Genomic DNA, 14,964 nt, shown 5'->3' with positions numbered 1-14,964 from the left:
GCTTTACAGTGTTTTAGCTGTTACTTGGGTGTAGTTGTTCATCATCTCTTGCCATTATCAAAGCCAAGATTTCCCACTAAACATTTCACTCAAAAAAATCCAGCCTCATCTCTCTCTCTCTCTCTCTCTCTCTCTCTCTCTCGGGTTTGTTTGTTGTCAATTTGCTGTCCTTTTATGGAGTTGACATGTGAGACGCCCTATACGTTAGGTAGCTCTACGTTCTCATGAATAGCATATAGGAATGCGAGTTTTACATAGAATATATATACCATAAGAATTCAGAAAGAGAGAGCTCTAGTGGTATTAGGTGGTACTGTTGCTTTAGTACTGTCGCTGAAAAATGGATTTACCGATGGCAAATGGTGGTGGTGGCGGCGGCTCAGGGGATGAACAAGAAGCTGCTTCCAATACTCGCAAGGGGAAAAAGTCCTACCATCGCCACACTGCTGAACAAATACAGCACCTTGAAACGTGAGAAATAACTTTGACTAATCAAGTCAATTTTGTGCTCCTATCAGGAGGGTGTCCAAGTTTTGTCTTTTGTGCATGGCCTTTTTTTGTGGGGAGGGAACTCCGGTCGTTTTTTCTTATTTGCTGTCATTGCAATGAGGGTGTTCCATTCATGACCCCACTGCTGGTTATGGTTATTGTGGGGATTTGTTTACATGTTAACTTTTAGAAATGGTGTTTGATGGTACGATCCAGAGGATTGTTATATTTTGCATATCATATATATGAGAGTTTTTCCTTTCATACCACATTGATATCGGGGTTCTCTCTGATATTTGATGCCAAACTTCTCCTGTATTCTTGTTGTTCATCTGCTTTCATTTTATTCGTGCATGAGCCTCCATGATGTTTCTGGTATCTTTTTTCTGTATCTATGTTTTTAGTCTGTCATAAATTGATCTTTGATTGAATCGCCTAGTTTATAAGGCTCAAGGATAGTTTTTGGGCATTCCATAATGCTTTCGTTTGTATTTTCTTATCTTTTATTGGATGGCTCATATGATTTTGTCCCTTTATTAAGGTCTTTTCCCATATACGTTTCGATCTCTCTAATGTCAACCGATTTTTTTATTGCTCTGATGAAGATTCTTCAAGGACTGCCCGCATCCGGACGAAAAGCAGCGGCGTCAGTTAAGCAGGAGGCTTGAGCTTGAACCCAAACAGATCAAATTCTGGTTTCAAAACAAGAGAACTCAGACAAAGGTTCTCTCTCATATTCCCACTTTAACGGTTTTGTTTTAGTGAAAACCTCAGTGATGGTGAATCATCCATGTTTTCATATTATTCAGTCTCAACATGAGCGAGCAGATAACAGTGTTCTACGGGCAGAGAATGATAGAATCCAATGTGAAAACGTTGCAATCAGAGAGGCACTGAAAAACGTGATTTGCCCAGCTTGTGGAGGTCCACCCTTTGGAGAACAAGAACGGCGACTAAGCCTACAGAAACTGCAACTGGAAAATGCCCAATTGAAAGAAGAGGCAAGTTCTAATTGTTGGGACTTCAGCCTTTTTTTTCTGTATACATTAGTAATCAAGCCTTTTCAACTTTAATAATTAATTTGATTACTTCTTGGGACTTGGAAGATTCTCTTTATTGATGTTTACTTGGAAATGTTTTGCAGCATGAAAAGGTATCCAACCTTCTTGCCAAGTACATTGGCAAACCAATCTCACAATTCGAATCGCTGATCCCTATGGTTCCTAGATCTTCACTGGGCTTCTCTCCAGGAACTCCCATGAACCCAAGACTGGGAAATCCTGCTCTTGATCTAGACCTTAGTTACAGTCCTGCAAGTTCTAATAATACAGCGTTTCCATACCAATTAAAAGGAATTCCAAACATGGAGAAGGCTCTTATGTTGGAGACTGCTGCTGGTGCCATGGATGAATTAATTAGGCTTCTGCAAATCAACGAGCCTTTGTGGATCAAGTCCTTGGATGATGGGAGATATGTTCTTCATCATGAAAACTACGGAAAGCTATTTCCTAGGATTAATCACTTCAAGAATTCCAGTGCTCGCGTGGAGTCCTCAAAAGATTCAGATGTTGTGACCGTGAGCGGAATGCACTTACTTGAGATGATTTTAGATTCAGTCAGTGTTCATAACTCCTTTTCCTATCTCCTATGCTGTCTTCATATTCGTGGAGAGTTGCCAATTTAAACAAAGGATTTGATTTTGCAGGAGAAATGGGTTAATCTCTTTCCCACAATCGTTACAAAAGCAAAGACAATTCAGGTGCTTGAAACAGGAACATTAGGCAATCGAAGTGGTTCCTTACAGCTGGTAGGAGTCTTAGAATCCAGATTTTATTCCATACTCCTGTGTGTTGTTTTCTTACAGTTTTTTTTTTAATAAAATGTTGGGTCATACAAGTCAAGAGGTTAAATGCAGATGTATGGAAAAATGCACATTCTTTCGCCTCTGGTGCCACCTAGAGAATTCTACTTCCTTCGCCATTGTCAACAAATTGAACTAGGCCTGTGGGTGATAGTGGATGTCTCTTATGATTGCTCATTAGAGAATATTCTCCCTTCCTGCTCTTGGAGGTTCCCCTCTGGATGCATGATTCAGGAAATGCCCAATGGGTGCTCCAAGGTCAGTACTTATAAATCTCAATTAATAGCCTCATAAATTGGTTTTGCCACATAGTACCACTAAGAACTGGATGTTTGACATGGTTCTAAGAATGTGAAAGTATGTTTGTTGCACAATTAGGCAACATGGGCTTCAACTTTGGTCAAGTCTCGAATAAATGCAAATGCTTTTGTCATCATGTTTATCTAGAAAGACCATCCGCTTTCTATGAAGGTGCCTTCTGCCTATAGAAGCCAATTCAGATGGTGACTGTAAGAAGATATAAATGAAAAATGCAAGGGAACTAATCACAAGTTCAAAGCAGCCAACGACTTGACTCTTGTTGATAAATAGCTTCTGGATATCCTTAATGGAAACAATAGTCCCATACCATTCTTATTGTCATGACATCTTGCATTTCATTACTCAACTTATTTTTTGCTGTATTGAACAGTCATATTTCTTATATCAGACAAAGTTTTGATCTCAGAGACCAGTATGTATATTTTACAGGTTACTTGGGTTGAGCACGTGGAAGTGGATGATAAAAACCAAACTCATCGACTCTTTAGAGATCTCATATGTGGTAGTCTTGCTTATGGAGCAGAACGATGGATTGCTACTCTTAAGAGGATGTGTGAGAGATTTTCTTACTCCAATGGAGATATTACACCTAGTCATGAACTTGGAGGAGGTACTCTTCATTAGAAGCCCTCTCATGTCTCTCACATGCCTTGTCTCCTATCCACCATCGATTGACTATGGTTTTTGTATTAATGTTGCCCATTGTTCAGAGTTTAGTTCGCCTGAAGGTAGGAGGAGTGTCATGAAGCTTTCACATAGGATGGTGAAGAATTTTTGTGGAATCTTGAGCATGTCAGGTAAACTGGATTTTCCTCAATTATCTGAACTCTACAACAGTGGAATTCGAGTATCCGTTCAAAATAGTAGAGAACCAGGCCAGCCCGGTGGGATGATAGTCAGTGCTGCTACCTCTCTTTGGCTTCCCCTACCACCACAGAATGTCTTTGATTTCATCAGAGAGGAGAAAATGCGAGTTCAGGTGAACTATAAGTTTCATATAATTGATATTTCTGTCAGTAGTACTTAAAAGAAGTTACACACATTTTGAAGCAACATAACTTGTGTTGTATTCGTTTGTCCACCAGTGGGATGTCCTCTCCGATGGAAAACCAGTGCATGAGATTTCACGCATCTCAATTGGAGCTCATCTGGGGAACTCTATTTCCATTATTCAGGTACTTCTTTAGTCTTTATTTCTTTTGCTTTTATTACTGTTCAGATATGTGAAAACCAAACTCTGATAATTCAACTTTCTCTAGTAGTTGAATTGCCAAAAAAATTTCAATGGGATATTTGGATTGGGAAGTGCTGGATCATATACTACTAAACTGTACTGCTGCAGTATCATTGGCATGTTTACATCTTTGTTATTCCCTGTATTCGGATTGGTGCTTCAAGTTAAATAACATCGGTGTGAATGGTTTGTGTGAAGCAGCCTTTTATCCCAGCTGAGAGCAACATGTTGATTCTTCAAGAGAGTTGGATAGACAGTTTGGGATCCTTAGTAGTCTATGCTCCAATTGACATGCCGTCAATCAACATGGCCATGAGCGGCGAGGACTCTTCAAACATACCAATACTTCCATCGGGGTTCGTAATCTCCAGTGATGGCCATCCTGAAACTGGAAGTGCGGGCGCTTCAACAAGCGAAAATGCCGGGAGGTCGGGTGGTTCACTGCTTACAGTGGCTTTCCAGATATTGGTAGCTAGCCCCTCTTCGACGCAGTTGAATATGGAATCCGTGGCAACTGTCAACACTCTAATCAGCTCCACTGTCCAGAGAATAAAGGCTGCTTTGAATTGCTCTGGCTTGGATTGACCAGTTTTTGTGATTTGTGTGCTGCTGTTAAACTTTTGAGTTGAGAGACAACATGGGGTGTTTTCTTTTCTTTATATGTTTCGTCTTTTTCGGCCAATAGACAATTGTTTAATAAAAGTAAACTTCAGTTTTTAATACAAAGTGATATCATCCATAGATTTTAAACTCAGAGATTGCACTATTTATTTGCTTGATTTGATGTAACTTTTGTAGTTTTGTATCCTTTTGCATATACTTTGAAGCTATTTTATTTTATTTTCGCCTTTTATCCATTTTGGTAAACCACAAAAATATAGATTGCACCATGTGATGATACAAAACTGAAGAGTGATACATGTATCGACTCAACGCAGGAGGCCCGATTCACATATTTTTAATTTTTTGCATTTTTCTCTAATAGTAGAGGCCCCTTAACTATCGATTGGCCCAAACCATTACGTGGGAAATGGCTGAAACTCTCAATTTTGATGAACGATTGGAGCCAGGTAGCATTGTTTTTACAGAGAGAGACGAGCCATTTAGTTGGGTGACCAAAAACAAAAATTGGTGAGCAGGATCGCTAGCCTCTAAAATTCCAAATTAATAATCTAATGGGTGAGCAAAATTGACCAAGACCCAAGAGGCAGACTTTTTGCAAGCTAAGGTGGTTCAAGAGAATTTATTATTGATATAATCATAATAATAACTAATAAGAGAACATCACCATCTGACTCTGCTCGATTAGACATTTTTACACAAGCAAACGCTTATTTATTACTCAGCAACACCTTTTTGATCAGCAATTATTATCACACAACATTACTGGTAATATATGTGCCGTTCATGAACAAAAGAAACCTCATTTTTTAAGCTTGCTTACTTTTCTATGCTCCGCATCAAATTTTCATTCAGGAAACAAAAAGGTGAGTGATAGATAATACACAGCGCATTGTAGAACAAAAAGAAAGATCTTGGCTGAGAGCACACTCCCCAATACTTTTCAAATCAACTTGCCTAGAGATCCTCAGGGCCGTTGATTTCCTGCACATGGAAGTTATATGGATCAGTTCAAATAACACCGAAAAATATATACCCCCTCATGGTTTGATATAGCCATACAGGTTTAGATTCTAGCCCTTTTTTTTTACCTTGTTTTCAAGCACAGCTCCATCAGGTATTTCCAACTTCACCCCAGGTTTTGCTGCGATGACCACTTTCCCCTTCAAAATAAAACCAAAGTGATGCAAAAAGTTAGTTGCCAACAGTTTTTGTGGATAAGTAAAGATCCAAGCAAAAGGCAAGTAATATGCCTATATCGTTCATAAAAATAAAATAAAGAAAAAAAGGTTTGGCATATTGATAATGATTTTGTAGTATTTACTTCCGCAGCCCAACGAAAAACGTTAATTTACAGTGTTAGACTCCAAGAACTAGAGGAAGAAAACAGATGAACTCCTCCTTATATTGGCTTACTATATAAACATATTTTGTTTTCGATATTAACTAACGTACTGAGTTTTGAAACCATCCCTAACACTTTCCAAAGGAGGAAGCAGCATTCAAAAAGGAGTTTATTGGCTTGGCTCATGTTACAAAACCAATCAATGAAATTAAAAGGATGGAGAAAAGACATGTACACAAGACAACTATGACATAAGATGGGGGCATGCTAGTGTGGCAATTAGGAAGGGTTGGGGGAGGTGAGGTGGATACGTAGTGCGTCCACAAAAAGTATGTGAAAATACTCCCTCTCAATTCATACTTTGGGGACTTATTCTTCTTTTTTCTGTTTCAATTTTTGTTCTATCAGTGTACTTTGGGCACTTGTTTCTTTTTGGAAATGGTTCTGGTTGGTGGGGTAAAAATATAAAGAAGTTTTTATTCAGTGATCAACAACTAGAATTTGTCGCAAGTTCTTATGCCATCAACTCTATGAGGCAAAATTGCAAATGAATTAGACTGATTTCATAGATACTAAATACCAAAAATATCAGCCAAAGGAGGTGGGAAACTGTCAACAATGAGAGTACGTATAATACCTTGAGAGTAACACCAGTACCAAACCAAACATCACCAGTCACCTTAAGGCTATCAAGCCCAATGATACTAGGAATGGTTTTGAATCGATTCAAGAAGTTGCCAACCTGTTAAAGAAATGAAAAAATAACTATCAATATCAAGAAGCTGTATGCATCTAATGACACCAGAACACTGCAATGATTTTCACCTTCTTAAATTCAGGCCCCAATTCAATAGAAGGGTTTGCAGGATTTGTCCTAGCTTTATTCCGGATAACAAAGCCATCCTCCAAAATATAGAGATCAGACTGTTCTAAGAAAGAAAGATCAAACGAAAAAATCTGTTAGACAAACCTCAAATCAGTCTTCAAGACCTTATCATTCCTAATGTCACAGAAGTGGCTAACCTGGACAAGAAGCAAATCTGAAGTGGCCTTCACTGGAAGGAATCGAGACCGAGGTACATTGCAACCAATAGCATTGTCATAGAACTGGTTGACATGAGATGGAAAGAAAAACAAGATCAATTTTTTACTTTTAAACATCTTGGAAATAAGATTATTGTATAATAAGTACCCTAATTGCTGCACCAGCTGCAGTTTCCAACTGAAGAACTTTGATTCCTTCCACTTCCTACATACACAATTTTAATTTTACCAGTTCAGAAATCCACAGAACAAATAGAGCACTGCTGTAAGAAAAATCAAATCTACCTTTGGATTTGGTATAATCTCCATCTTTAATGCATCGGCTTCCACGAGCCTCTTAATTGCTTTCAAGTTAACCCACCTGTGTAAAATGAGGTTAGTACCCAATTCAGGTATGTTAATAGACTTAGGCCAACGTGACTTACAAATTATTTGTATTGAAAATTTTGAACTTCTCTATTGACTTGAATTCATTGACCTGTTTCAAGGAGACCACATCACATCAACCATAAAACTTGCCAAAGACAATCTCCACATTAATTTTAGATAGCTAACAACCTAAGATTGCCAGAAGGATAATAATGACCTACTCTTCTAGTTGATTGGTGGAAACAAAGACATGGATTTACGCAAAACATAACTTACAACCATTGGCCTGATACTTCAATTTCTTCCTAAAACTACTTTTCACTATGGGTAAACAGAAGTAAACTCTTTTCTGCCTATGGGGTTGATTCCCTTACTATTAGGAGTACTTATAAATAGTTATTAGTTGCACTAATTATCAGAAAAGTGACGAAGAATCAGAGAACAATAGAAGGGAAACTTACATGTTCGTCAGGAGCCTGTGCTATTTCAAGAAGCTGCATCAGGTAAATTAATGTCATTAGATGCCATTCTTTTAATAAAGAAACACTTGAATATATTATAGTCATAACTCTTCTATGTACCATATGCAAGAAAATTGTAGCAAGAATTACTATCTTAAGGCAGATACTAATTGGCTACAAGTATAAGCATGATTTAAATTTCTTTGGAATCTATAGCTGATCATCCACAAGAGAGATTGTAATTGGAAGTAAAAGGCAAGTTCTCTATCTTTCAGAAAATCATACTGAAGTTAAAGAGGCAAGTCCACATTTATATACCTGAACTCTACCCTCGTAAGAAATGAGTGTACCACCCTTCACATCAGCCAAGGTTTTGGGTGTCACTTCCATGCAGTATTCATTCTTGTTGTGGACCAAGTGATTCAAGATTTCTAAGAAATCCAGTTAAGAAAATAATGGCAGCAGAAAGGATTTTTTCTACATGCACTATTATAAAAACATTGGTAGAAACAAAAGTTTCAATGAGAACCAATGACAGGATACTCAAGTCGACAACAGCACCCAAGTTGTCTGAGTTGGCAATAAACACATACTCCTTACCCTGAATCAGGGACAAAAAAGAAATTCAGAAAATGATAAAGCTTATAAGTATGCATGCATCAATCAACATTCAGATGATCACTAAATAATACATCATAGTGCCAACCTGTGATAACAGTGCATCAAGTTTGCCACTGTTCTTCAAGGATGGGAAGACATCACCATGGCCAGGAGGATACCTTCATGCATACAGTAGTCATGGGTGTAAGGACAAGAATGATCTTATGAAGGTTGAACAAGCACAACTAAATTAAATAAATATAAGAATTCCACTACTCTTGACACACACTCCCCCCTCTCTCTCTCTCTCCCTCCCTCCAATCAAAGCAGAACTAGAAACTGAAGCCTATAGTGAGTCCAACACGCTCTCTGAAAAGATGAAAATACTGGGAAATAATCTTAAAAATTAACAATTTATATAAATGACAATGCAAGTGATCCGTAGATCTTCAAATTTTTCTCGAGCTAGATTGACCAAAAGACAAGTTCAAAAACATTTAATGGGTCATAATAGACTGTAAATTTATTTCATATTGCTACATTTTTATTTGAACAAACAAAACCTTTTCCCAGGAAACTGCATGAATAATTTACTACAGTATGCTCTCTTAGAGTCAATGTTCTCCGACTCATTTGTTTCCAAATATTCCACCCTTCCAAGAAAACAACTACAATCTCTCATTAATCATGTTTTTATATTTTCATCTCAGAGTTACAAGGTAATTTGCATGTATTTCAAGTAGCACGTGATAATTTTGTGGAGCAGTAACATGTGACGACAATAGATAAGCCAAATGATGAAATTAAAAATATAAATACCATCCATCCTTGCCAGTCTGTCCTTTGCTTGGCAGTGGACTAAAGTCATCAACAACGAGACGGGGATACTGGCTCTGTAAATCCACATATTCAATATGATGTATGAGTTTTCATTTGGCATTTCCACTAATCCGAAAATAGTTATTAAAGTGGCGTATTAAGAGTTAGTATTGCAGACCTGATTAAAAGTATGAATTTCAACATTTGAGCCAAAGTATTTTTCCACAATCTGAAATAGACAAGAAACTTGTTCGTTCATAAAGAACATCTAACCAAAACGAGATTATGGGATCAGTGAGTAAAAGTAGAGATGATATACCTTCAATGTATCATCGTGAGTGTTGAATGAGTTCATTAAAAGCAAGGGAACATTGCATCCGTATTTTGAATTGAGATTCTATAAACAAAGGGAAGCATTAGTTGCAAGCCAATATATCACCACAAAAAATGGTGCAGCAGAAAAGGCCAACTATAACCTCAATCTGGATAACAATTAAGTCGAGAAATGTCAACCCATTCCGAACTTCAATGACAGACCTGCATTTCAAGCATTTCAATTGTACTCGCGTTAAAATAAATGTATCAAAATCGTAAGTTCAGGGGAAAACACAACACAGTCAACAGAATGTTAATTAAGCAGGTGAAAAGCATACCACCAAGGAGTTGAAGCTTAATTACCATATGTAAGGCTGGAGAAAAAATGGAAACCTTACACAATAAGCAAATTGCAAAAAAGACTACTGCTGTGCAACAAGAAGGGTGTAGCCAGAATAAGCAACAGTATCCTTAGTAATTAACTGCAGAATTCTTATGTACAATGCATGCACAGAGTAAACGAAAAAGCTTAAAACATAAGAAGTATGATTTTATCTTAATAAAGTAGGGAAAAAAAAACTAAGAATATTTCTTGCTTGTTTATCTTCTTTCCCTTTACAAAATACATTTATTAATAGCTGAAAATGATTAGCATCATTGATAGCATTCGAACTTCTAAACCAAAGAATAGAAACGCTCCACTCTGCTGTAAAGCTTCAGGTTATTTTTTGAACATTTACACAGAAGCTCACCAGAAAAACTGAAATCGCTGATAACCACAATTCTAAGGGAAGTTAGGATGTATCGGAACAAATTAATAAGCAACAAGAAGAAAAAATGTATCGGAAGTTGACTTAAATGCATACTTGGGACCAGTACAGCCCATTGTTGTTCCCAGACCTCCATTGAGCTTCAGCACGACTAGTTTGTCCAACAACTTCTTTGTCTCCACGGGATCTGCATCCATGCAGATGTTTAATAAGCTTCCAAAACGTTGTTAAACAGAATAAAGAAAGATAATATAATTCTAAAAAATTCTAAAAAAAAAATCAAAAAGAGTTCGAAGACGACGGTTAAGGATCGCTACCATTGGGAGGGGGTGCCATGCTCTCGTAAGGAACCACTACTTCATCGGTAGGGGTCTGGATCTTACTCCATTCCACGTGTTGCGCTTCGCCACTGTAACAAAGAACAAGTGAAAACTAATCCATTCTTTTAATCTTCGGTGGATGCAATAAGCAATCTGTTCGATTACATGTAAAAATGTAGAACAGAAACAGAATCTAACATCGACGTCTAAGATCTTTCCTTCTTCTTTTTTATCGTCATCTCAGATCTTTCATTAACATAACAAGAATCCCATAAACAAAAAGGCATATCAGTAACCCTCTCTTGCATCGTTTTCTCGCTAACCAACCGAATACCACATAAATCGACATCACATAAAAATCTACACGAGTTCTGTAGAATACCACGTATAGCTTACCTGAGATAGCGAGCGACAAGGTTGATGAATCCATTTTTCTCATTCTCGCTGCAAGACACGAATCGAAGTAATCAAAGAAAGAACCAGAACTCAGATCCAATATCTAACACTCTAATGTAGACAGAAAACCCGAATTACAATCATAAAAAAGGAAAACGAAGAAATTCTCAAGAGCTCAATCCGACAGAGCGAAAATCGGAATCACGATGGTTAGGAGTAAAAGAAGGAGAGAGCACCTGATCTGGCCGAGTCCAGCGACGGCAGACTTCAGGTTATTGAGCTTCTCGGCATCAGCAATCGCGGAAGCCATTACTCACAAACTCAAAGCTCAAAAGGAAACTGGAAGATAGGAAGATCAGATAAAAGAAAAAGAGTGAATGGGAAGGGAGAGGGCGTTTGTGTTCGCATATAATAATAGCGTTGAAAGTGAAGATTTGGAGGAGAGTGTAATCAGGAGGTGAGAAAAACAAAAGACAAAGGGCGAGCCTATTCGTGGCGAAATGTAACGGGTGCGGTGCTTGGAGTTAGAAAAGCTTACGCCCACAAAAAATAATTAATAAAGAAAATGATAATAAAAAGGGGGGTGTGTATTGTATTCTTACTGAGAGGAGAGAATATGCAACGGAATATAACGCTGTTTGGGATCGGATCAGCTTACCCTAAGGCCTTGGCCCCCTCCAATCTTAAAAAAGAGTGGCGCCTATTTTACGCTATGATGACACCTCACCCCCTCTTCCATTCCTTCTTTCTAATCTTGGCTGAGTTCACGCTCTTGTCGTCGAGGTATAAGATTCTGTGTTGGTTGCCAGTTTGATTAATTAGGCCTGGGTTCCTCTGGCTTGGCTTTAGTTTTAATTTAATCTCAAATACTTGGAGAGAGAGAGAGAGAGAGAGAGCGCATGCAGGGGGCCTTTACCTTTGTTATGCATCTACGGGTTTAACGGGTATTGTGCACATTTCATCGAAGACGCTAGGCGCTGCGGGGAAGTTTACTATCTGCTTAATAAACGTTAAGTTGACCTCAATTTTTATAAATAATAATGAGTTAAAAGATTAGAATGAGTTTTATAGAACTCATTTAAGATGAGTTTACATATATTTAGATATTAAGATGAATTTAATATTTTTTATAAAAATTAAAAAAGATCGTAGATTTCATGTGTAAAAAAATATTGAATTGAAAAAGATTATAAATCTTATATATAAAAAGATTTTAAATTAAAATAAATTTATATATTTAAATATTAAATTTAATTTAAAATTATATTAAATTAAATTAATCTCAACACAGTCTTACAGTCAAACTAATCCTTATGATCGACCCTTACCAGCTGGTTGTTGGATCTAAAATGTTAAGTGAACAAATTTATGGATTTGGGCCTAAATAGGTAAGTTTGGGCCTTATATTTATGCCTTTATACAATATATCAAAGGGCTGGGCTACATTCGAGTTACCAGGCCCCAGAGTAAACATCAACGCCAGTTTCTTTGAAAACAAAAATTTACATGTATATGTGGGTGATGAATAGTACAAAATGACGGTTGTTTTTTGGTCTCCGACTCTACATCCCTTTAAAGCATCGGCGTTTGTAACCAACTCAATCATTGGGTAATTGTGATTGAACAATGAAATTTAGGGTAGGTTACTAGGTTTGGGTAGTGAGAAATATTGAGAAAAAAATGTGAAAAATAATAATAAATTAATAAATAATAATAAAAAATATGTGAAAAGTAATAAATAGTAATAAAAAGTATGTAAAAATAATAATAAAATAATAAATAATAGTTGAGTATTATAAAAGTATCTCAAGTATTTCCGTTACCTAAATGTAGCCTAGTCTGAAATTGAGTTGATTAAAATTTTGTAAAATACTCCGAATCGATAGACAGGCTAGTTTGGATAGTGAGTTGAGTTGAAATGAATTAATATGAATGAATAAAATATTATTATAATATTATTTTTAAATATTATTATTATTTTGATATTTGAAAAAACTGAATTATTTATTATATTTTATGTTAAAAGTTGAAAAAATTGTAATGATTATAAGAAATAAATTTGATAACCAAATATTAGTGAAAGAAAACTAGCCAAACCAATTCCAGTTAGGTCAGCGATTTTTTTATCAATTTTGAAAGTGGCCGCTCTTGTAAACGAGCATATATGGAAGCAAAGTAAGCCAACCCAAAAAACGATGCAAAGTTAAGCAATAACATGATTGGTAAACATATATGAAAGAAATGGATGCGAAAAACTTCAAATATCATGCATATTCAATGATTCATATAAGTGGCAATACATCAGACATTTATTTGAGGCCTATTAACCTCTTTTACGAGCAGCTCTAAGCCTAACGCAAACGAGGCCAATGTTTATAAAAGTAAAAAAATTATATTTAAAAAAATATTAGATTTAGTTATAAAATATGTAAGTCTGTTATATTTTCATTAAAAATATATATATAGATATAAAATTTACATAAAAAATTATTTTTTTAATAACAAAAATATTTTTTTTAATAAAATATACGAGTCTACGGCACTTATACGGTTTATAAATATATCTAACATTACTTTTATCATATTTTGACGCATTGAGACATATCAATGATGTTGAGGTTATAGAAACATGCCACATCACCTAAGAAAATATATAATTTTGATATTTTATAACTATTTGGGATTTTGGAGTCTCAAAACGAGTGACACATTGACACACTAAAAGTAGCATAACCCAAACAAAAATATAATGTTTATTACTGTTCATATGAACAATCTCTATTAACACTGCTTATATGATAAGTTTTTTGACCCTTCCGTCCGTGTAATTTCTATATGCCATCCACCAACATATCATTTATACTTTCTTACTCATTTTTTTTTTCAAACTCTTGTGGTTCCTCTTATGGGGGTAAATATATCATGCCCAATACACATTAAAAAAATGAGAAAATAAGATAAGGCAGAGTAACAGAACTTAAGAAGGGAGATCAGATACGCAAAAGGTAAAGTGACATAAAGTTGACATTTCTTATAATTTCAAAGAATCTCAATCAAAAGATATTTGATAAAAAGAAACCAGAAATCATTAGAGATTATAAAATATTACTATTATAGTGAATTTTTTCTTAAAATAACCCATTAACATAAGTCTAGTATTAAACACGTAAATCTATATATCTCATTCTCTATTTACATTTCATATATTATTTTATTTGCTAATATGGATGTAAGTATGGTTAGCGTATCGACGCTCCAAACCCCTATTGTAGGCTTCAAACTGTTTTATTGAGATCTAGACCACCTATGTGGATAAAAAATGGCTATTTCTTTCGTTTTGACTTGTTGGACTATTTTCATCATTAACATTCTCGTATGAGTAAAGAGGGGAGTGTTGTTTGTAATAAGAACATAATATTTAAAGAAAAATTATTTGTGTAGTCTTTAAGATATACAAATTCTACACATTTTATTAAAAAAGAAGAAGATAAATATAGACTTACATAGAAACAAAATCATTTTAATAGTGGTCCTTACGTCTTTCAAAGAAAATATGCAAAACTTATATGCCATGCATCTAACATGGATATTCTCAATAAAGGGGGATTTGATATATGAAAAGGGTGGATTCGAGAGAGAGAGAGATCTTCTTTAACCTTTTGATGAGAAGTTTTATGGATATTGTCTTTCCAGATTAAAGGAGTTTCCAACCTCTATTGTATAGAGAGAAATGAGAGATCATGAGAGATTATAGAATATTTTTATTATAATAGATTTGTCCTCTAAATAATACATGAATATAAACTAGGCTCGAATTGGTTACACAAAACTAAAAAACTTATATTATCTCATTTCAACTCATCATTATAATTTTTTCAAATTTTCATACAAAATATAATAAATAATTTTACATTTTCAAATCTCAATACAAAATTATATTATAATAATATTTTATTTATCACTATTTCAAACATCTCATCTCATCTATATAACTAAATA

The 14,964-nt window shown here is 35.5% G+C and overlaps 2 protein-coding genes across 4 annotated transcripts; one reads left to right on the top strand and one right to left on the bottom strand.

Annotated features, from left to right (window-relative positions):
* The first annotated feature begins 325 nt into the window (after nt 1-325).
* Nucleotides 326-4,659, top strand: LOC122302953 (homeobox-leucine zipper protein HDG11). 3 transcript variants are annotated; one of them, XM_043114439.1, is made up of 10 exons: nt 326-471; nt 1,095-1,212; nt 1,299-1,490; nt 1,634-2,104; nt 2,195-2,296; nt 2,405-2,608; nt 3,101-3,281; nt 3,382-3,650; nt 3,757-3,846; nt 4,107-4,659. In XM_043114439.1, the coding sequence occupies exons 1-10, from the start codon at nt 341-343 to the stop codon at nt 4,488-4,490; spliced, it is 2,142 nt and encodes a 713-aa protein (XP_042970373.1). In that variant the 5' UTR covers nt 326-340; the 3' UTR covers nt 4,491-4,659. The 3 variants fall into 3 exon arrangements, with proteins under 3 accessions (XP_042970373.1, XP_042970374.1, XP_042970375.1); XM_043114440.1 differs by lacking the exon at nt 326-471 and adding an exon at nt 567-694 and having other exon boundaries at nt 1,095-1,490; XM_043114441.1 differs by lacking the exon at nt 326-471 and adding an exon at nt 701-864 and having other exon boundaries at nt 1,095-1,490.
* A 475-nt stretch (nt 4,660-5,134) lies between these two features.
* LOC122302954 (UTP--glucose-1-phosphate uridylyltransferase) lies at nt 5,135-11,504 on the bottom strand. The gene is made up of 20 exons (XM_043114442.1): nt 11,202-11,504; nt 10,966-11,013; nt 10,567-10,658; nt 10,346-10,436; nt 9,641-9,701; nt 9,484-9,561; nt 9,343-9,393; nt 9,165-9,238; nt 8,452-8,524; nt 8,289-8,346; nt 8,064-8,176; nt 7,746-7,778; nt 7,341-7,393; nt 7,201-7,276; nt 7,064-7,120; nt 6,895-6,978; nt 6,697-6,795; nt 6,509-6,613; nt 5,618-5,689; nt 5,135-5,510 (listed from the first exon to the last, which is right to left on the bottom strand). The coding sequence occupies exons 1-20, from the start codon at nt 11,273-11,275 to the stop codon at nt 5,484-5,486; spliced, it is 1,419 nt and encodes a 472-aa protein (XP_042970376.1). The 5' UTR covers nt 11,276-11,504; the 3' UTR covers nt 5,135-5,483.
* Nucleotides 11,505-14,964: the final 3,460 nt, after the last annotated feature.

This window comes from Carya illinoinensis, chromosome 3 (genome assembly GCF_018687715.1).
Source record: "Carya illinoinensis cultivar Pawnee chromosome 3, C.illinoinensisPawnee_v1, whole genome shotgun sequence".
Lineage (NCBI taxonomy): Eukaryota > Viridiplantae > Streptophyta > Magnoliopsida > Fagales > Juglandaceae > Carya > Carya illinoinensis.
This window is presented reverse-complemented; position numbering and strand designations above follow the sequence as displayed.

Bases quoted from the DNA above. Each gene is read 5' to 3' on its own strand.
- LOC122302953 (XM_043114439.1), top strand. From the start codon at position 341: ATGGATTTACCGATGGCAAATGGTGGTGGTGGCGGCGGCTCAGGGGAT. The intron at 2,297-2,404 runs GTAGGAGTCTTA...GGTTAAATGCAG, and splicing joins GAAGTGGTTCCTTACAGCTG to ATGTATGGAAAAATGCACAT. The intron at 3,847-4,106 runs GTACTTCTTTAG...TGTGTGAAGCAG, and splicing joins ACTCTATTTCCATTATTCAG to CCTTTTATCCCAGCTGAGAG.
- LOC122302954 (XM_043114442.1), bottom strand. From the start codon at position 11,275: ATGGCTTCCGCGATTGCTGATGCCGAGAAGCTCAATAACCTGAAGTCT. The intron at 10,437-10,566 runs GTAGCGATCCTT...GCATGGATGCAG, and splicing joins CATGGCACCCCCTCCCAATG to ATCCCGTGGAGACAAAGAAG. The intron at 8,347-8,451 runs GTTGGCACTATG...TCCCTGATTCAG, and splicing joins TTGATGCACTGTTATCACAG to GGTAAGGAGTATGTGTTTAT.